Genomic DNA, 21,110 nt, shown 5'->3' on the forward strand with positions numbered 1-21,110 from the left:
CCCTCAAGGACTGGCATTCCTACCCTGGGGCAGAGTCTCTGGTGTCCAAAAGTTGGACCTGACACTGGACACACTCACTCCTCAGGTCTCTATCTGAGCTGGGTTTCCATCAGGTCCTGGGCAGCCAGAGAGGCCTGGGGTCCCAGATCAGCTGGTGGAAGGAGCTGGGAAAAGGGAGCACTAAAGAGACTCCACTGGGTTTCCCTTTGTGTACAGTACAGGTCCTATCTCTGACATACAGCAGTAATGGTTTAGTTGTATGGTTCCTGCCTGGAGAGTACGGAGGAAGGACAGGCATGTCAGTCAGTAAAGGAACATTAAGCGCTTCCCGTCTCTTCTCCAGCAGATCACTCTGTCACCCCCTCGCCCCATTCATCTTCAGACTCTCCCTCTCTGCCGGCTCCTTCCTTCTTCCCTGCAGACACGCCCATGTCTCTTCCATCACTCTTTGTGGTCAAATTCCTTGAAGAGCCACCTACAGTCTCTGCCTCTGCTCTAGCCTTTCCCTCTCTTCTTACGGTCTGACTGCCTGAGCTCCTCCTTGCCCTGAAGCTGCTGTCTCCAAAGACGCCAGTGGTCCTTCAGTGGCCAAACCCAACGGCCTCTTCTCAACCCTCATTCTTCGACTCCCCTTGCCTCTTATACTGTCTGTGTAATAATGATAATAAACCATAACAATGGTGATAGTAGCTAGCATTTCTGTAACACCTGCCATGTGTCAGGCACTGTCACAACTTTGGGAGGGAGGCACTGTTATTTCCCCATTTTACAACTGGCCTTTCAGACATGTCTAATAGATATCTTAACTCAGTGTGTCCCAAACAGAACTTACCTTTCTCCGTAAACCTTCCCTATTACGATAGAGGGCACCTCCATCCTCCCAGTCCCCCAGGCTCACACCTTTGGCCTCATCCTGGCCTCCCTACTTTTTACCCACCTGTACAAAAATATTTACAGCAGCTCCCTCTGTGGTGGCCAAGGACTGGAAATCAAGGGGATGCCCATTCACTGGGGAATGACTGAACAAGTTGTGGTAGATGAATGTAATGGAATACTATTGTGCTATGAGAAATGATGAACAGGAGGACCTCAGAAAAACCTGGAAAGACTTATGTGAACTTATGGGAAACAAAAGGAGTTCTGTTTCCACATGATTAAAACTCCTCCAAGCAGAGTGATAGCAGCTAATCAGAGCTGTGACCTAGCATGGTCAGGTAAAAGGTCAGAAACTTGGGCAGGTTTGACAAGCTGTTTTGGGGTGGGGGGGCTATCGGAGAAGAGAACGTGAAGTGACGTGGTCAGGAGGCCTCACCTAGCCAATAGATGGGAAGTGGGAGACTCCAATCTGGAACAGTGTAAAGTGGTTTGCATTAGTCTGAATAATTGTAGCACTCCCCTAGGAGCTACTGGTCTGGATGGAAAAATGAATAAAAGCTTTCCTGATTTCACAACAAGTACCGTTCTCTGAGGGAAGCACGTCTGGCAGCTGGGGGCCTCGTTTCTCACAATCTGATGCTGAGTGAGGGGAGTCCAACCAGGAGAACTTTGTATACGGTAACAGCCACATTGTAACAGTAATAGCAACATTGTAACAGTAACAGCCCCATTGTCCAATGACTGACTTAGCTAGATGAGGTCTTCTCAGCCACACAAGGATCTAGGACAGCTCCACAAGACTAAAGATGGAAAATGCAGTCCACACCAGAGAAAGGGCTCTGGAGTCCGAAGGCAGATGAAAGCAGATGACTTGCTCTCATTTTCTTTTGTTGTTTTACTTTGTTTCTTCTTTCTCATGGTTCCTCCCATTGCTTCTAAGTTTTCTTTACATCAGGACTAATGTGAAAATATGTTTAATATGAATGTATAAGTAGAGCCTATATCAGATTGCACACCGTCTTGGGGAAGGAGAGGGGAGGGAGGGAGAGAAAATTTAAAACTCAAAATCTTATGGAAGTGAGTGTTGAAAACTAAAAATAAATGAATCAAAAAAAAAAATCTCACTTTCTCCCCAACTCCTCCTAATTCTAGGCCCTTCCTTTTCTTCTGTAACAATTGAAAATTAAGGTAAATTGACAGTTTCCTCCCTTTCCCTTCCCTCATCTTCTCTTTCTCATCCTCTCCCTTTCCCTCCCCCCTTCCCCTCTCCTCCAATCCCCTCCCCTCTCTGCTCTGTTGCGGGATGCCCCTGTGATTGAGATAGCCTAGGTCTCCTACGTACCCCTGAAGTAGGACCCAGATGCCCTTCCCTTGTGGAGACCCAGTCTCTTGTCCTACATACCTTCCTCAGGGTGCTCCCTGCCACCAGCCTCTGCCTTCAGGACCTTCCTTTACCTTTAGAAGAGTCCTAAGGAGCAAAGGAGGAAACTGAGACTGGGAGGAGGGGGATGCTGTGGTGCCTTCAAGGGCCAGGGCTGAGCCTTGAATGGGGGGGGGGGGCCTGCTACTGGGGATGGCCCAGTGTGCCCAGGCCTCAGATGGTCGTCCCCAGACTAGTGTGGGCAGCTAGCAGCTGTTACATCTCCTGCTCGGCTTGCTGGGAGGGGCCCATGCCAAGTTGTCACACACAGATGTCTCAGAACACTTGCTGGCCGGTGAAACTTGGCCTCTTTCCCTTCTTCTAAATTTCCCTGGCTGTCCCAGGATAGCAAGCAGCTGGGACAAGGCCTGGGAGACACATGTATTTAATGCTGGTGGGGCGGGCTGTAGGCAGCTGGGAGGAGGCAGTGGGAAAGCCAGCTCAGCCTGACCACCTTGCCTTGGTCATCGGGCCTGACCCTTCGCCCCCGGGACTCTGCCTGACAATCAGCCCTGGAATCCATGGCCAGATCTTGCTGCCAGGTAAGGCCCAGGGTCCCTCTGGTAAGTCCGTAACTACACATTGTGTGTGCTCTTTTCCCCTCTGGGGGAATCACTTCCAGAAAGGCAGGGAGCTGCTCCTCCCTGGTTCTGGACCTCAGTGCCCACCACCCCACACTCCTGCAAGCTAGGTGGTCTGGGGCCTTGGGCCTGTGCTCAGGCCTAGCCTGGGGCTGCCTGGATGGAAAAGGAGCCTGGGGCCATGGAGACCCATTGTGATGGTGATGCGGTGCAGACTCTTGTAACCTTCTGGAATTCTTGAATCTCCCCACTTAATCTGTTGCCCTTGGCCTAGCCTGGCCTTCCCTAGTCTGTTACCTCTGGATGGCCCCAGTTTCACCCAGATCCCAGACCACTAGAGCACCTCTAGATCTTTCCCACAGCCCATCGGCCTCCAGGAAGGCGCCCTGACTCTGTCTAGCTGAGTCAATACCAGCCTTACAAATGCTTAGGCTCCTTCAGAGTCAACCCAATATGGCGGATCTTTAATAAACTTTGTTTTTCTCTGAGAAGGCGCGAGTCGAATTTGAGCAGGACCTGGAGTGCTGGTATTTCCAGGTCCCCCAGCGCCCCTGAACCTCAACAATGGCAGGCTGGATCAGGATGACCCGGGATTCATTGGTCCTGTTACTACAGGTGAGGTGCCCTGGGTCTCATGGGGTGGGGGTGGCAGATTTGGTGGGGAAGGGCTGCCAATGAGGGGGTGGGGAGGGGATGGCAGCACTGGCGACTGGTGGGCGATCAGACTGGAGAAAGAGCGGGGATCTGGCCTGGGGGGATGGGAGCGGGAGGGAAGGAGGGGATAAGGGAGGGGTCGGTCTCCTCCCCCGACTCCCCAGGCCATACGTTGGAATCATTGCAAGGATGAGTTCCCAGCCCTGCTCTCAGGACCAGCCCCAAAGACCCACATGCGTACCAGCAGGCTCCCCTCTCCACGGGTCGGGGAGGTGAGGCGCATGCGTATCAGAGCGGCTCCGTCAGGAAGGACCTGAGGCGCATGCGTACTGTTTAGGCCCCGCCCTCCTCGCTACGAGGCTGGGGGCCGCTGTGCGGCGGTGGCAGCCCTAGCACGTCACCTCGCGCATGCGCGCCCCCTGAGGCGCGTCCCCGCGTCCCCGCGCCTGCGCCCTGGCGTCCTCGCGGGCCCGGCGCGCGCCCCTCGCCTCGCGCCCTCCTTGGCCCGTGGCGTCGCGGGGTCCTGTCCCGGTCCGGGTCCAAGGGGAGGCCGCCGCCTGCGCCGCACCCCGACCCCGTGCCCTCTGCGGCGGCGGCCTGGAGGAGGAGGAAGAGGAGGAGGAGGAGGAGGAGGCCTGAGGTAAGGAGGAGCCTGGGGCGGCAATCCTGAGGGGAGGGGGAGGGGCCCCTCTCTGGCCGCCGCGCCTTTGCCCGAGGCCCCCTTGCCAGACCTTGCTGCCCGGAGCCCCCCACCCCCCTTCTTTCTTCTGGCCTTGGCGTTCAGTGCCCACTGCCCCCACCCTCGGGGCCCCCGGGGAAGAGCCAGGGCTGGGGCGAAGTCTGCGCCTTTGGCCTCTGGGGGGATCCGGCGCTTCCTCCAGACCACAGGACAGACAGTGGGGACGGACAGATGGACAGTGGGGACAGAGGGCAGGACAGAAGGACAGACAGTGAGAATGGACAGATGGACAGTGAGGACAGATGGATGGATAGTGAAGACAGAAGGACAGACAGTGAGAATGGACAGATGGGCAGTGAGAACAGAAGGACGAACGGATAGGCAATGAGGATGGACAGATGTGCAGTGAAGACAGACAGATGGACAGTGAGGACAGATGGATGGATAGTGAAGACAGAAGGACAGACAGTGGGGACGGACAGATGGACAGTGGGGACAGAGGGCAGGACAGAAGGACAGACAGTGAGAATGGACAGATGGACAGTGAGGACAGAAGGACGAATGTATAGGCAATGAGGATGGACAGATGGGCAGTGAAGACAGACAGATGGACAGTGAGGACAGATGGATGGATAGTGAAGACAGAAGGACAGACAGTGGGGACGGACAGATGGACAGTGGGGACAGAGGGCAGGACAGAAGGACAGACAGTGAGAATGGACAGATGGACAGTGAGGACAGAAGGACGAATGTATAGGCAATGAGGATGGACAGATGGGCAGTGAAGACAGACAGATGGACAGTGAGGACAGATGGATGGATAGTGAAGACAGAAGGACAGACAGTGAGAATGGACGGATGGGCAGTGAAGACAGGAGGAATCGATAGACAATGAGGATGACAGTGAGGATGGACAGATGAACAGTGAGGATGGACAGACGGAGAGTGAAGACAGACGGATAGTGAAGACAGATGGACAGATAGTGAAGATAGACCGTCAGGACAGAAGGATGGACAGTGAAGACGGAATATGGACAATAAGGATGGATGGATGGACAGTAAGGACGGACAGACAGAGAGGACTGCCCAGGAAGGGCATAGCCCCAGAAGGAGAATGGTCACTCAGAAGCAGTCATTGTCTTCTGAGGACCACACAGGTGGCCTTGGGGAACAGCCCCACCCTGCAGGGCAGTGGGGAGGTGGCGTCTACCTTGGATCCAATTTGGGGCAAGTGCCTTTTTCCTACAGTTTTTGCTGCCGATTGGGCGTGATGTGGCGTTGCCCAATTGATGCCCACCTGAGGCTCAAGGCCACCCCAGGCTTCTCTCGCTCTCACTGGTGGCACACCCTCTCCAGAGGCAGGGATCATGGGTAGCCCTCAGGAGGCTGCTGGGTCTGGGGAAGCTTAAGGATCGATCCTTGTGGAGCTTCTTGGCATTGGGATGACCTCCCCTAGAACTGGGCCCTTTTCTGACCTTCTTGGTTTGTGCTGAGGCCCCCCTGGGGGGTCTGGAGGTCCTCACCTCCCCCTGGGTGGGGGGCTCTCCCTTCTCTGGTCCTAGGCTTGATCACCTGCACTGACTCCTACTCATGGCCCTCTCCCCACATCCCTCTCTTGATTGTGATCAGTGGGGGCTGGATCCCTCCCTCTGTGGCCTGGTATGCACGTGACCACTCACTGGCCTTCTGGCCAGACTGACAGAGGCATGGGACGGGGGCTGTGCAGGAGAGTTCTGCACTTCGCCTTCCCTCCCTCCCTTCCTCTATTGCCCCGTGTAGGGGAGAGGATCGCTGTCCAGGCAGAAGCATGAGAAAGTGCTTGAGGCTAGGCTGGACCAGTAGTGGTAGTGGTGGTGCTGCTGCATGGGCACCCTCCCTCCTCCCTCCTTCTTGGTTGATGGGGTTGGGTTGGAGGGGATTGCGGAGGGGCCCATGAAGCGCTTCCTGCACACTTCTTGTGCCATGGATTGAGGATAGCTTATTACACATATGAGTTTGGGAGTGCATGTGTGTGTGTGTGTGTGTGTGTGTGGGGAGGGGTGGTGGTATGTGTGGTGTGTGTGGTGTGTGTGTGTGTGTCCTGTGATTTGTGGGAACTGGGTTCCTCTGCCCAGGGACCCAGAGCATCTGAGGGTTCTGCTTCAAGATTCCCCATTGGCAGTTCCCTGACTGCGTTGGATGTGTTTGCATAAAACCTTTTGACTTACACTTTTCCCTCTGAGGTGCACCTGTCTGTCCATGGATGGGCCAGGCCGTTTCATCCTTGACCTTTACTGTCCAGGTCCAGTGTTTCTCTGGATTGTTTGTGTGTGTGTGTGTGTGTGTGTGTGTGCGTGTGTGTGTGTGTGTGTGCGTGTGTGTGTGTGTGTGTGTGTGTGTGTGTGTGTGGAACCTCTCCTGCCATTTGGTGGCAGTTTTTGTCCAACACTGAGCCTTCCCCCATGGCTGGCATCCTGAGGCTTTGGCGGTCATATGTCATGTAGCTCATGTGCCCCTGACTGACCTGCTTGGTTGACCGTGGTTGTCTAGGCTACATGTCAGTGACCCTGCCCCTCGCTGCCTTCTTTCCCTAGGATGGGTTTCTTTTGTAATCTGTGTGTTCTGAGCCTGCTCTGAGATCTGGGCCTGCCTCTTTTGGTCAGGATTTCCCTCATGGTTCTTGTCTCTTTGGTTCCTGGAGAAGTCTCCTGTTAATGTTCTCAGCTCTAAAATGTGATTCTCTTGAATATAAGAGCCAAGAAATGAGGAGGTGGTTTTTGGAGGGGGCAGAAAATAGACCAAAAAGGAAACAAACAATGAGGACTTTTCCAAAATTGAGGCCTGGTGGGTGGCACTGGTGTGTGGTCTGTCCCTGCAGTGAGGGAGGGGCAGAGGCACAGGGGCTGTCTGCCCAGGGGCACACCTAGATTTAGTGCCATGGGTCTTTTGGATGGGTGCTTGCTGTGAGGCAGCCCATCAGGTGATGGCATGTTCAGTAAGAAAGGGCCTACTGTGTGCCCAGGAAGGTGTGCCCTGTGTAGACAGTGTGGGCAGCAGCCATGCTCCCAGAGCTGGGGGAACAGAGAAAGGCAGAACACAGTCCAACCCCATCTCTGGCCTCATGTTCTGCTCGCTGCCAGAAGGCAAAGGGTTTTTAAAATTTTCAGTTTAATTGTCCACATATTTGAGTTTAAAAAGCAGATCTTCCCAGCCTGCAGGTAAGCCCTTGAGCCTGTGCCTCTGATTGGCCGCAGGAGGTTGTGCTTCTAAACACAAAATAAGTGACCGTTGAGCAGGCCAGCTCAGGGATAAAAAAACAACAGGCTTGCGAAATGGCCTTTGAAAACCTTGGCAAAGGGTCCCTGCATTTTTTGATTGTATTTGAAATCCAATCATGAGCATTTTGGAGACTGATTTTTTTGGCAGCCTGGGCCTAGAGCAAGGGAGTTGGGGGGGAGCTGAGCGAAGGGGAAAGCCACTCCTCTGAGGCTGAAAGGGCTTCATGAGTCCAGGCTGACTTGGGGAGATTGGGAAGCTGGGCCACTGGATGAGCGGAGGGCCTCATAGAAGGGGTGTCCAAGTCCCCCAGCTCCGATGTCTGAGGGGACCCAGGTGAGGAGACCGAAGGTCTCACAGGGCCCTGGGGGGAGGTGATCAAGGGGTGTTGGCTTGTGTGAGGTTTAGCCTTCCTTCTCAGAGATGATTCCATGACTTGCTGTAGATTTTGATTTGAGGGAGGGAGGGCTGTGCAAGGTCACCAGCCTCACTTTCTCGTCCTGAGCCATCTGGAGCCAGTGGCCAGATATTGATCAGGATGACTGGAGATGGCCTAGGATGCATTGGGAGGCCCTGGCCCTTTTAGGCTAAGGTCTTTTCAGGTTCTCACTTTGAGTGAGATGCACCCAATTCAATGAATATCTTTATGTAGTTACTCAGAGGATGTCCCCTTTTAATAAAAAAAAAATATCCCATTGGGAGGGGAAGACTCTCAGGGCTTCTGCCCAAGGAGAAACAGTTACTATTGACATTCACTCTGAGCCTGGAGGGCCCAAAAAACTGTCCAGTCCAAGACCTCCAAGGGAATTGGGTTTAAGGCTTGGTCTCTGAAAAAGAGATCTGGCCAGTAAAGCCCAGGACAACTAGCTGGACCTTCCTTGGGCAGAGGGAGGAGCGCAGCAAGAAACTCTCTGGCACTTGCTGGTCCTCAGTCAGTAAGCATTTATGAAGCACCAACTGTGTGCCAGGCGTTGGGGATACAGAGAAAGAAAAGACAGGCCCTGTTCTTGCCATGGGCTGAACCTCAGATGCCACCCAGGGGGACAGCAGGAGCTGGGGTCACTGACCTCACAGGGCTTGGGACAGGGCTGTCGCCGCCTTCAGGCCCTGCAGGGGCCCCTTCTCACAACCACTCAGCAGGTGCTCTCTAGGCAGGCCCACATCAGGTGCTCTAATCAGTGCTAGGGGGTGAGCATCTCAAGCCTATGCTTTTCTGTCCCAGGGAGGGCATCTTTTGCCCCCTGTCCTTGGAACCTTCCTGACTAGAGCAGGTGGGCCCTACTCCTGACCTCTCCAGGCTGGGAGGGCCACCTTGGACTGGGGGGTGTCCTTCCAAGGTGACATTGGCACCATCTTGACTCTCCTGCCTTTGGCCTGTGGTTTCCAGAGCTGTTCTTCCCAGACTGAAAAGACCTCTACCCATTGGATTCATGCTGGGTAGACTGAATAAGGTACCCTTTGAACACATGCCTTCTGGAGATGTACCAGGAGGCCTCAGCGATGCCTTAATTGGGCCAGACCCAAAAGGACCCAGATCCTGCCCGTGACTGTGTGGCCTGATGTGTTGAGACCCTCCAGAGGGGGCACCCTTGAGAACCACTCATCAGGGGCTTGGACCTCTGCCATGCCTACCTCCAACAGTCCAACTAGTTGGTGATACCTGGACCACCAGATAACTAGGGGATGTTGGGCATGTGGCCCTGCAGAAAATAGAGACCAGGGTTTCCTTGGCTGACTTAGCCTTTCTTAAAATCAGTTGGTGAGTCAGGAACCCGTGCCAGGTGCTTACCCTGAAGGTGAAGCCTTTAGCATGTGCCAAGCTCTGTGCTAGGGCCAGGAGTGGGAGGGCCTCTCTAGGGATACTGAGTTGAGAAGAGAAGGCTTTACTGCTCCTCCTGGGGAGCCAGACGCTGTGTCAGGCCAGCCGCAGTGAAGAGACTTGCCCAGGAGGGTTTGTTGGGGTTGTCTCTGGGGAGTGGGGGTGGATCTGGGGCATCGTGAGCCTGCATTTCTAGTTAGTGATGCCCAGAGAATAGCTGGACATGGGTTTCTCATGGGAAACATTCCCCCATGTTTTCTGGGAGAAGCCTTTCCTGACGTCACAGGAAGCATCTAGTGAAGCTGTCGCCAGGGCCCCTCTTGTGGCATCCTATAACTGCTGCTTCTCCCCTCAGGTTTGCCCTTCCATGCATTGCCCCGAGGCAGCCCAGAATGAAGAAAGCGAGTAGGACCACGGTGTCAGCGCCCAGACCGCCGGGGACAGTTAAGAGCAAGCCGGACGGTCAGACAGGAGGCAAGCTTTCTAAACCCAGCACGGCCTTGTTAACCAAGGTACCAGGGTGTGGGGGGTGGGATTGGTGATGGGGGAGGACATGGTGGAGGTCTGACCTTGGACACTCACTGCATGTCCTTGCTGCTGCCTGCCTCAGTTTCCAAATAAGATCCTATTTGCCAAGTGCTTTACAGACTTTAAACTGCTGTAGAAGTGTTACCTGTTATTTTTGGTGTCTGAGTCTTTGGGTCTCATTTCCCTCATCTATAAAGTGGGTACCCTGTGGGCCAGGCCAGATGCTGGGCTTAGTGGTAGGGATGCACTGGTGAGGGGCTTATGGCCTGGGAAGGGACTGGAGCGCATTTAGGGTTAGGGAGGGCCTGGGAGGACTTCTTTGATGTCCAGCCTCTACCTTTTCCAGGCAGAGGGCCTAGGGGTCGGGGGGGGGGGTGTGAGGGGCAGCCAAGAGTCACTGGGTCCCCAAAAGGCTGAGGAGAGGACTCTGGGAGCTTTTTAGGTCCTGTCCTCAGTATCACAGCGTTGGCGGTGTTTTCATGGGGACTTCCTGGGCCCTCATTTCAGGGGCCACACCATCAGGGGTTAGCAGTTTTGTTTCTTTGAAAAAATTAAGTCAGAACAGCCCCTGGAACAGATGCTGAGGCACGCAAACCGCAGACCCTGTCCAGAAAGGACTGTCTTCCTCTGGCCTCTCCCAGAAGCCCGTCCCCTGGCCTCCCGTGTCCCTGCTCCATCGCCCTCCAGGACCAGACTCAATTAGCTGGGGCCACTATGCCCTTGGGCTCCCCAGAACCAGCCACTGGCGCCACCTCCCTGGAGCTTCCCTTCTGCCCTCCCCAGACTCCCTCTTCTCTTCCCCAGGGTGCCCCTCCTCTGCCTTTCTCATTCCCCTCAGGACGTTCCAAGGCTGTCTGTGCTCGCTGAGGCTCCTTCTGCCTCTCTAGCCTTCCATTTGCTTGGACACCTTGTGGCTGGTTCTGTTCCTGTGTATGTGACTGGTCCCCCTCATGCCTTCATGAATGAATGGGGGAAGCATTTATTCCGTCTTCTGTAGGCTGAGCCCTGTGCTTCCATCAGTGGGGTCTTCTGGGTGATGGCCTTTCTTCTCCCCTCCCTTAACTGTGGCCTTGACCAGAGCTGCTGTGGTGGTGGCTGCTGTTTTCTTGGGTACTGGGGCTTGTGTTGTTTCAGAATCTCAGGGACAGCCCTTAGTCAGATGGTTGCCCCTGGGCTGAGCTTGGCTCTGGCCTCAGGCCAAGCAGTGGGTCTGTGGGCCTGCTGTCCTCTGGTCTGGCCCCATCTGGAGCCCAGGCCCCACAGCCAGAGCCAGGGAACCTGCCCAGCACCCAGACCTTCCTGGCTGTGTGGCCTACAGCTGGGAGGCCCTGTTCTTGCTTGGGAGATTGGGTTATGGGGTGTTAGGGCTGGTTTCCAGATGTGGAAGTAGAGGTTGAGCAGCTGCAGGACTTGCCCCCTCACCCTGCATTGGCGCCACATGCCAAGGAGGGGCCTCTCCATGCCCACACATCACTGTTATTTGTTTGTTTTCTCTCACAGGCCAAAAGCAATGATGACCTCTTGGCCGGTGTGGCTGGAGGGGCCCCAGGGACGAACAACATGAAAGGGAAGAAGACGTGCCCGGCAGCCTCGGCCTCCAGCGTACTTGCTGTGAGCACCGGGGAGAGCAAGGCCAAGCCCAGCACAGGTCCTGAACGCATCTGCCCCTTCCCATCTTATGGCCTGTCCCTCTTCTTCCTTTGGCCCTGCTGGTGAAGGTGCCTGGTGTGTGGCCAATGGTGGGCTTCTCTGTCTACAGCTAGGCTTTGGTGGGGGGCACACAGAAGAGGAGTTCAGCCTTTGTCTTGGTGCTTGGAGAGGCAGGCCTACCCCCCACCCCCGCCAGAGCTTGGGCCCCCAGCCCACCCTTTTCAGCTGGCCACCTCGGCCTGTCTTATCTTCCTATTCAGGCCCTTGGCCCCACTGATATCCCTCTTGCATCTTTTACTCCCCCTCTAGTGCCTACCCTTCTGTTCAGTATCACAGCCTGCCTAAGCTGTGCCTTCCCCTGACTCCCAAGTGCCTTTGAGTTTACTTGTCTGGGGAAGCTTCTACCCCAAACACTGGGCTCCCCTGGCTTTTGTCTTTGCCTCCTTATCCATGGGCACTGAATGGGTGCTTAGTGAGTACTGACCAGAGCCTGCCCTGTGCCCCAGCTTGTGCTCTAGAAAGTTGTGGCATCCTCTGTCACCTGAGCCAGGCCCCAGGGGCTTGCTGCGACCCAGCACTCTCTGAGTCTTCCCATCTTCCCCTTGTTCCCTGGCCACTTGCCTGCTCTTCTCAGGCGAGGTGAGGACCCCCAGGAGGGGTCTGACCCTGGAGCCCCTGCCTGGGTCTCTACACTTCCCCCCCACCTCCACCCTGACACACCGAGGCCTCTTGTCTCAGGTTCCATCCTCTGCCTGCTTTGCACCCCTTCTTTATCCCTGGGGATTTATCCTTGTCGGCCGGTTCTGCCCTTTCTCCATGAAGGATGCTGGCCTTGTGACCTTCCTGGGGGCTTGGCAGAACCTGATGGATCTTTGGTCTGTAGTGGAGATGCAACTGTCTGTACTTTTAGAACCCTTGGTCCCTAGCCTCAGCACAGACAGCTGCATGCATTTTTGGATGTCTCTGATTATGGAATTCATTCTTTTGTCCAGCTCAGCTGAGAGTCTTCCTCTTCGTAGTCAGCAAGGCTACTTCAAGGCCCATTGACAACGTGCCCCTCCCCCAGCCCCAGCCCCAGAAGTGACCTTGAACTCTGTTGATGTAGAGACCTCTCTTGGAGGGTGTCTGTGGAGCCCAGAACTCCTCCCCTGCTCCAGGTGGGCTTGGGGTCTGGCTCCTTTTAAGGACCCTCTGGTAGGGAGTTCAGAGTTCATCTTGCCCAGTCCCTAACCCTAATTAGGGAGGAGGGAACCAAGCCTTGCCTGTGACTGTTCCTGGTACCCTGCGGCCTCCTCCCTGAAAGGTCCTCTGAGGCCAGGCTGTGCTCACCCCAGACCCACGAGTGCCCTTAAAGCCCAGCTTTGGAGGCTGCGTGACACAACAGATGAATTCCTTCTCCCTTTAGGGCTTTCTTAGTTTCCCCTATTGTCCTGTGGGGGAACAAGTCACACCCCAAAGGCCACATCAGTCCTTTGAGTTAGGGGACATCTGTACCATGACATGGGGTGAAGGCTTGTTTCTTCTGTATCCCATAGGGACAAGCTCCAAAAGAAACACATCTGCTGGGAGCAAAGAGTCCAGCTCTGCCCGTGAACGGCTGCGGGAGCGATCCCGTCTGAGCCTGAGCAAGAGGGTGCCCACCACCGGTCAGGGCCCCAGTGACCTGACACTGGCACCAACCAAGCGCTCCCGTAGCCGCGGAAGCGCTGAGACTGATGTGCGCATGAGCAAGTCCAAGTCAGACAACCAGATCAGTGACAAGGCAGCCCTGGAGGCCAAGGTACAGGACCTCCTGGGGCTGGCCAAAGCCAAGGACATGGAGATCCTCCGCCTGCAGAGTGAGCTGCGGGACATGCGGGGGCAGCTAGGACTGCGGGAGGAACCCCTGGAGGGTGCAGCCCATGTAGAGTCTACCTTACTGCAGCTCCAGGATCAGAATGCCACTGTCCACCAGAAACTTAACCAGCTGAAGAATGAAAACCGGATGCTTAAGGACCGCTTGAATGCCCTGGGCTTCTCATTGGAGCAGGGGCTCGACCAGCCCGAGAAGCTGTTTGGGGACCAGTCTTTGAGCCCTGACATGATGGTGCCAGCGGCAATGGCACCAGTGACCATGGCAAGCGGCAGCCCCAGTGATGGCGGCGGGGGCACGCTGGCATCATCGGCCGAGGGATCAGCCCAGGGCTCCCTGGAGGACCTGCTGAGCCCAGAGGAGCCGGTGTCCATGGGCCGCCCACAGAGCTCATCCCTGGACAATCTGGATAGCGAGTGCAGTGAGGTATACCAGCCGCTGACATCGAGCGATGATGCCTTGGATGTGCGAGGCTCCTCGCGCTCCCCATCAGCCTCATCCTCATGCTCAGAGGCTGAGGGTCTGCGGGGCCGTGGGCGGCAGCGGCGGGGAACACGGGAGCAGGGTGAGGCAGCTTCAGTGGCATGCCTTACAGAGCGTCTGCAGCAGATGGAGGAGAACCAGCACAGCACGTCTGAGGAGCTGCAGGCCACACTGCAGGAGCTGGCTGACCTGCAGCAGATCTCACAGGAGCTGGGTGGTGAGAATGAGCGCCTGGGTGAGGAGCGGCTGCTGCTGTTGCAGTCACTGTGCCAGCAAAGCGAGCGCCTTGAGCTCCTGGGCCGCCAGCTTGAGTACCTACGCTCGCTGCTTGATGAGCACCACATCGCCTATGTGCTTGACGAGGATGTTAAAAGCGGCCGCTACCTGGAGCTTGAGCAGCGTTTCCTTGAGCTGGCAGAGAGTGCACGCTTTGAGCGCGAGCAGTTGCTGGGTGTGCAGCAGCACCTCAGTGCTGCCCTGCAGATGGCAGAGCAGGACAACAAGGATGCGCAGGGGCTCATTGGTGCCCTCAAGGAGCGCAACCTCCACATGGAGCGTGCTCTGGAGGCCGAGCAGAAGAACAGCGCTTCTCTGGCCACTGCCCTTGAGCAGCACCAGACCACTGTGGCTGGAGACCAGGTGGAGCTGGGCCGCCTGCGTGCCCAGCTTGAGAGTGAAAAGCAGCGTGTGGCTGAGCTCTACTCCCTGCACAGCGCAGGGGACAAGTCGGACATCCACGACCTCCTGGATGGTGTGCGCCTGGAAAAGGACAAGGCTGAGGCCCTAGCTAGCAGCCTGCAGGAAGACCTGAATCATGCCCGGGCCGACGTCGCCCGTCTGCAGGATGCCATTGCCAAGGTAGGCAGCAGCCCAAGAGGAGATGGGACACAGGCGCAGTGACCAACCCACAAGATGGCCAAAGGGGGAAATAGTAATGATGGCAGAAGGGATTGAGCACCTACTGTATACCAGGCCCTTTGCTAGGAGCCCGGAATACAGAAGGAGGTAAAAGACAAACTAACTGTCTGATGTGGGAGACCATATGCAGAAAAATAGTTATGAAATGAGCTTTATATGGGATAAAGAAGAAATAATTAATGGAGGAAAGGCCCCAGCATTAAGAGGGATCGGGGTGGGGGGGAGGACTTCCTGTAAAAGGTGGGGTTTTAGTTGGGACTTAAAGGAAGCCAAGGTGGTCAGTCAGTAGTCAGAGTTGAGGAGGGAGAGTGTTCCGGGTGGAGGGACTGCCACATAGCACGCCTGGAACTGACAAATAGCATTTTGTATTTGATCCTGGAGATGATAGGGAGCCACTGGAGTTTATTGACTTACATGGTCAGATCTATGCTTTAGGGAGACCATTTTGGAGGCTGAATAGAGGATGGACTGGAGAGGGGTAGAGATTTGAGGCAAGCAGACACCACCACCCCCTAGCAGATTTTCGGCAGAGCAGGTGTGAGGTGATAAGAATCTGTACCAGGGTAGGGGCAGTGTCAGAGAAGAGAAAGGGATATATTGAGAAGATACTGCAGAGGTGGAGGTGAAATGGACCAGAGATGGGGCAGAGGTGAAGTGGACCAGAGATGGGACAGAGGCGAAATGGACCAGAGGCAGGGCAGAGGTGAAATGGACCAGAGGGCAGAGGTGAAATGGGCCCGAGGTGGGGCAGAGGTGAAATGGACCAGAGATGGGGCAGAGGTGAAATGGACCAGAGATGGGGCAGAGGTGAAATGGACCAGAGATGGGCAGAGGTGAAATGGACCAGAGATGGGGCAGAGGTGAAATGGACCAGAGATGGGCAGAGGTGAAATGGACCAGAGGTGGGGCAGAGGTGAAATGGACCAGAGATGGGCAGAGGTGAAATGGACCAGAGGCGGGGCAGAGGTGAAATGGACCAGAGGCGGGGCAGAGGTGAAATGGGCCCGAGGTGGGGCAGAGGTCCACAAGCGAAGTAGTAAAGAGAGAAGAGAGGAGGGCCCAGGATAGAACTCTGAGGGATGTCTATGGTTGGAGGGCATGGTCTGGGGTCTGGAACCTGCAGAGTCTTGGTGGTCTTCTGAACTCCTTATCTCTCCAGTGGTCTGGCAATCTTGCTGAGCTGATGATCGTTCTGCCCTGCCCCCACAGATCTCAGGCTGAGTGCTCAGCTCCCTCTTGGGCTTGGCAGTGCTCCCCAGGTGGACCTGTGGGGGTAGTGATGCTCTGCTCATGACTTTTCTGTCATCCTCATTTCCTGGCCCCTCAGAACTCTGCTTGCACACAGTGGTTGGGTGTAGAGTAACCTGCTGGAGGGTCTGCTGAGACCGCTAGGCTGCTCCAGCCAAGAGAGTTGCCAGCGCACCTTCTTTATGAGAGGGCAGGGCTGTAGGGGTGGGGCCTGCTGCTTAGCCCCACCTAGTGATCTCTTCACTTAATGATAAAGGTGGTAGGAATGGTCTGCTTTGGCAGGTGTGTCTCCTCTCTTGAAGGGCCTTCTTTCCAGCCTGATGAGCAGATCACTGGTGTCCAGACTTTCCTCTCCTGACACCTGTTTGTTCCCTTCAGGCTGCAACCTTGGGCTCTCATTAGCCTGTGGCCCTCTGGCCCTCAGAGTAGGGATGCCAGAAAGGAATCCCCTAGATCCTCCTTCTGCAGAGGGGTTGCTCTTATGGGCCTCAGGCCTCTTCCTCCCTGCTCTTCTTCATTGTAGGTCCAGGAGGAGTATGGAGGTTTCCAAGAAGAGGCCCAGAAGAAAATGGGAGAGCTGAACATGACCTTAGAGAAGCTGCGTGCGGAGCTGGAAGAGAAGGAGACGGAGCGAGGAGACATGAAGGAGACCATCTTTGAGCTGGAGGACGAGGTGGAGCAGCACAGGGCCGTGAAACTCCATGACAACCTTGTCATCTCCGACTTGGAAAGTGAGTACTCACATGCTTGCGGGAGTCCCAGAGGTTTGGTGGTCATGGAGATCATGGGAGTCACAGAGATCATAGGGTCATGTGGGTCATGGGGATCATAGGGTTGTGGGGTCATGGAGTCATAAGGATCATTCATAGGGTCACAGGCATTGTGGGGATTGCAGGGGTCATGGGCATCATAGAAATTATGGGGTTGTGGGGGTCATGGGGATTGTGAGAATCATGGGAGTCTTGGGGCAGGAGGGAACCTTGCCTGCTGCCTTGGCCCACCTTCCTCCTCCTCCTCCTCCTCCTTCTCCTCTTTCTCCTCCTCCTTGAGGGTTGGGGGCCAGCATTTGGAGAGTCTTGGGGATCCCCATTCCCAAGGGCCCAGCCCTGGAGTGTCAGCTTGGGTAGACTGAGAATGCATGCTGGTCTCCCCAGAAAACTCCAAAAATAATTGCAGCAACACCAGTAGTAGTAGCGGCAGCAGCATTTATTGAGCACCTACTGTGTGCCAGTTACTAGGCTAAGCACTCTATCATTATTATCTCTTGGATCTCCCAACACCCTTAGGAAGACTGCTGTTATTATATTCCCCCATTTTACAATTCAAGAAACTGAGGCACACTGTTTAAGTGACTTACCCAGGGTCACCCAGCCAGGATTTGAGCCCTGACCCAGTCATCTATGTCCTCTGGTGCCCCTTATGCCCTTCCTGCCTTTGGGGCCAGCACTGTGTACTCCTTGTGGCCCCAGGGATTGAGAGGGCCTTGAGAAATTGTGCTTGTCCTTGACTCCCTCCCCTGGGATGCAGGTGTCATCAGATGTCTGCCTCCACATTGCTTGTTAAGGCTGAGAGGGTGGACCTGAAGTGAAGAAACAGCCAGCCAGGTTGCATCTGGCTTGTGGGCATCGCATGGTGCTGTGGGAGGCTGGGAAGCTGGGCCCGTGTGCATGAGGCCTCAGGACCCCTAATGTTTGGTAGTAAATAAACATTAAAAGTGGGCTCTGTCGGTGCATGGACCAAACCCAGCTTAAGAAGGAAGTTGGGCCTTCTATGTTTAACCTTACTGTGACGCTTGGTTGGACTGCCTGAGTTCAGAGCGCCAGACTTTGGACTTTGGGCTAGCCCCAAACTGCTTCCTCCCTTGTTCTCTGGTACCATCTGTGCCACACTCACAGTCCATCCAAACTGATCTTGCTTTTCCTTCCCTGGGACACTCCATCTCTCATTTCCACGCTTTCCTAATGAGTTGTGAACATACTGTCACCTGCTTGACAGAAGGGAGCGCTTTCTTCTTTTGTTGTTTTTCTGTGTTGGCGCTTGATGAATGCTTGATTGATTGAGAGTTTACTTACACTAGGATGGGGAGGCCTGGTCCTCATTCTGGGTCCTGTGAACTTCGAAAAAACATTTTTATAACTGTATTTCCACATAATTAATTTTCTAAATATTCCTTTATTATCATATACATTTGATAACATTCTTAGAAAGGGCCTATAGTATTCTGTAGTCAGCAGGATTCGTGACACCCGAAAAGGCTAACACCCTCTAAGCGTTTCGTCAAGTATCTAGTATTGTTCTTCCATGGAAAGGATGGAGAGAGTCCAGTCAGATGGTTTTTGTACTATTTGGAGGTCTCCACTGGAGTGCCACAGGATCTGCTCAGCTATTTTGAGTCAGCTGTGGGATGATGGAGTGGAAAAAGGCTGATGTGATCTTTGGCTGTGTGAACCAGTGACTGAGCTTCTAGGATTTGGAAGATCTGGAATGTTGGGCCCTAAGGCTCTAGGAAGACCCCACAGCTTAGGAAGAACCTGGATATGCTGAGACTGCCTTGAGGAGAACAGCGGGGGCAGGTAAAAGAAGTGGTGATGTTAACCTGGAAGAGAGAAGACCCTCTCCCTGGGAGGCCTGAATGGAGGCTTGAAGCCAGGCAGAGGCTGCTCATGAGGAGCATTGTCTCTGAACTTGGAGCCCCTCTAGCGTAGGCTGGGGGTGTTGCAAACGCTTGGTATGGCTCCTGAGGTACAAATGGCCTAGGAATGTGCACCTTCGCTCCAGGCTCTCCAGCTGCTCTGAGGGCACCTGAGGGAGACCACAGCCCCACTGTTGTCTCAGCAGCCAGTGAATGACCCCTCGTGGGAGAAGGGCTGGGGGCTGGAGAGCACAGCTTGGGCCTGGGCCCAACTGATGGGGTGCAGTAACTGGGGTGACCAAACCCTGGTGTATGTGATGCCCATGGGGTACATGGGCAGTAGGGCCCAAGACAGGCCATCAGAGGGAGCACTGCTGGCAGCCTATGGAGAAAGGAGACTGGTGGGCAGGAGTACCAGGAAGCCATGGAGGGGCTTCAGAAGACAAGTGTCCTGGTCAGATTCCCAGGACTGTTCCTTTGGCTGTGTCAGCAGGAGGGGTAGGTGATGAGAAGAGTACAGGTGATGCTGTGGGGGTGAGAGCCTGGCATGGGAGCTGCCTCCCTGGGCAATTCTGAGCCAAGCACTGGCCAGGGCCTCAGAGGCCTTGTGAACATGCAGTAAGCTTCTATGAGCAAGGGAAGCTCTCACAGGGTAAGCCAGGAGAAGGAAGGCATCTGGCATCAAGGCGGGGTGGGAAAGGCTTCCCAGAGAAGGGGGGACTTTAGCTGACACTTGGTGGTGCAGGTGAGGAACAGCCAGGGCAAAGGCCCAGAGTTGGGAGATGGAGGGCTGCAGGGGAGGAACAATCAGGAGACTAGTGTCACTGACTTATGGATGTGGAGAGGGTGATATAAAGTGTTGGAAGACTGGGGGGGTGGAGGCTGTGGGGGCAGAGAACATGCATCGTTTTAGATGCCGTCTCAGGCTCCCTGCCCTGTCTTCCTGTGGAGCCACAGAGGCATGGCTGGCTCCCTGGGCACTGGGGGGTGGACAAGGCCAACAGGGGGCAGCTTTTCCCTCCGTTTGGGGGAATAGAAGGCCCTGCCCCCAAGACCAGGAGGAAGAAAAAGGCCTGCCCAGACACTCCTCTGGGCCTCGGTGATGTTGGGAGTGGTCCGAGCAATGACAGTCATGATGGCTGATGATTTCAGGATGCTCCCAGGCTCCAATTCTGCCTCTTCTATAAAAGTATGGACAGAATAAATGCAGTAGATATACAAAGAAGATTGGGAGGGAGAGCACAGACAGGTGGGATCAGGAGAAGCTTTATATAGAAGATAGAAACTGAACTGCATTTTGAAAAGAGAGGGACTTTGAGAGGTGAAAGTGAGAAGGAATGTGTGCCAGTGTAGTGTAGTGCCAGTAGTGTAGACAAAGGCCTGGAGATGGGAAATGAAGTCTGGAGTGAGAGGAGCCAAGAGAAGGCCAGCTTGGCTGGATTGCAGTGTGGGAAGGAGAATCTGTTGAGCCTGGGAAGATTGGTTGGGGTGAAGTGGAATGTTCTAAAAAGCTTAACAACAGGGTCACTTTTCCCCCAGAAGCAGCATGGCCTCAGTGGGGTTGATTAGAAAGCAGTGTGGTCAGATCTCTGTACTCAGAAACAGAGGGGCTGAGTGCATCAGGAAGGGACTAGAGAAGAGGGGATGGCAGGTGATGTGGCCTGTGACTGGAGAGAATCGGGACAGTTGGCAGGGAAGCGGCGTTTGGCAGTTGGTTGGACAGTGCTGAGATTCAGAACCCTTGGGGTGGCCCTCAGCAGAAGATGGGAGGATTCAGGGGAAAGAGAAGATTTTGTATTAGATGGGTAGAATTTGGTGATACAGGACTGAAGGTGGGGGAGAAGCCCATAGATCGGAGTGTCATCTGCAGAATGAGAGCACCAGGGGAGAAATCAGTGAGCATGACCTAGAGGAGGATTCAGCCTTGGAGACAGAAAAGGTTGGAAGGAGAGCCAGGAGAGAGCTGAGGAGGAGGAGGAGGGGGATGGTATGAAGAGTTCTGAGGGTAACAGGACAGAGAAGAGTGAAGGAGGCCCATGGTGGCAGCTACGTGAGGCCAAGATCTGGTGGTGCATGGTCATCAGCTGGGCCGGGATAAGTCTTAGGTTGAGGGACTGCAGGGCAAGGGTTTCAGTCTCCTGTGGGCACGTTCTGGGAAGCTTTACGACAGCCCCAGAATTCATTCCCTGCTCTGAAGGGGCAGCCAGTAGAGTGGAGGTGAGGAGAGGTCCCAGGGCCTGCCCTCTTATGACAGGGACACCAAGTGGCTCTAGCTGCATTGCAAAGGGAAGGTCGATGTGTGTCATTGTGGACATAGGTCCCTTCTGGACAGGATCTGGTCACTGCTCTCCTGCTTAAGCACTGGGCAGCTCTTTGCGGCCACACTGCCGAGGAGATGGTCAGCACTGCTCAGCTTCCCTGCCTTGTAGGCCAAACATTCCCCAAGTGGGTACCTCACTGATGGCTCTGTGTCGGTTCCTTGCTCTGTGGTCGGCCAGGACCTTCCCCAGTCAGC

At 55.0% G+C, this 21,110-nt stretch overlaps 1 protein-coding gene and 1 long non-coding RNA gene across 6 annotated transcripts in view; one reads left to right on the forward strand and one right to left on the reverse strand.

Moving 5' to 3' along the window:
- Positions 1 to 1,268: 1,268 nt before the first annotated feature.
- LOC140498837 (uncharacterized) lies at positions 1,269 to 3,845 on the reverse strand. Its single transcript, XR_011965188.1, has 3 exons — positions 3,773 to 3,845; positions 2,279 to 2,344; positions 1,269 to 1,895 (listed from the first exon to the last, which is right to left on the reverse strand). It is a non-coding gene; the product is annotated as an uncharacterized lncRNA (long non-coding RNA).
- Positions 3,405 to 21,110, forward strand: part of SPECC1L (sperm antigen with calponin homology and coiled-coil domains 1 like) — a 36,688-nt gene continuing 18,982 nt past the window's right edge. The window contains exons 1-5 of one of the 5 annotated variants that reach the window (XM_072599618.1): positions 3,405 to 3,492; positions 9,640 to 9,796; positions 11,313 to 11,460; positions 12,998 to 14,655; positions 16,487 to 16,694. In XM_072599618.1, coding sequence (XP_072455719.1) covers positions 9,677 to 9,796; positions 11,313 to 11,460; positions 12,998 to 14,655; positions 16,487 to 16,694 — 2,134 coding nt within the window. In that variant the 5' untranslated portion in view covers positions 3,405 to 3,492; positions 9,640 to 9,676. Of the gene's footprint in view, positions 3,493 to 3,978; positions 4,172 to 7,705; positions 7,802 to 9,639; positions 9,797 to 11,312; positions 11,461 to 12,997; positions 14,656 to 16,486; positions 16,695 to 21,110 lie in introns of those variants that run through there. The other 4 variants (XM_072599621.1, XM_072599620.1, XM_072599619.1 and 1 more) reach the window with 4 other exon arrangements.

Source organism: Notamacropus eugenii, chromosome 4 (assembly GCF_028372415.1).
Source record: "Notamacropus eugenii isolate mMacEug1 chromosome 4, mMacEug1.pri_v2, whole genome shotgun sequence".
Taxonomy (NCBI): Eukaryota; Metazoa; Chordata; class Mammalia; order Diprotodontia; family Macropodidae; genus Notamacropus; species Notamacropus eugenii.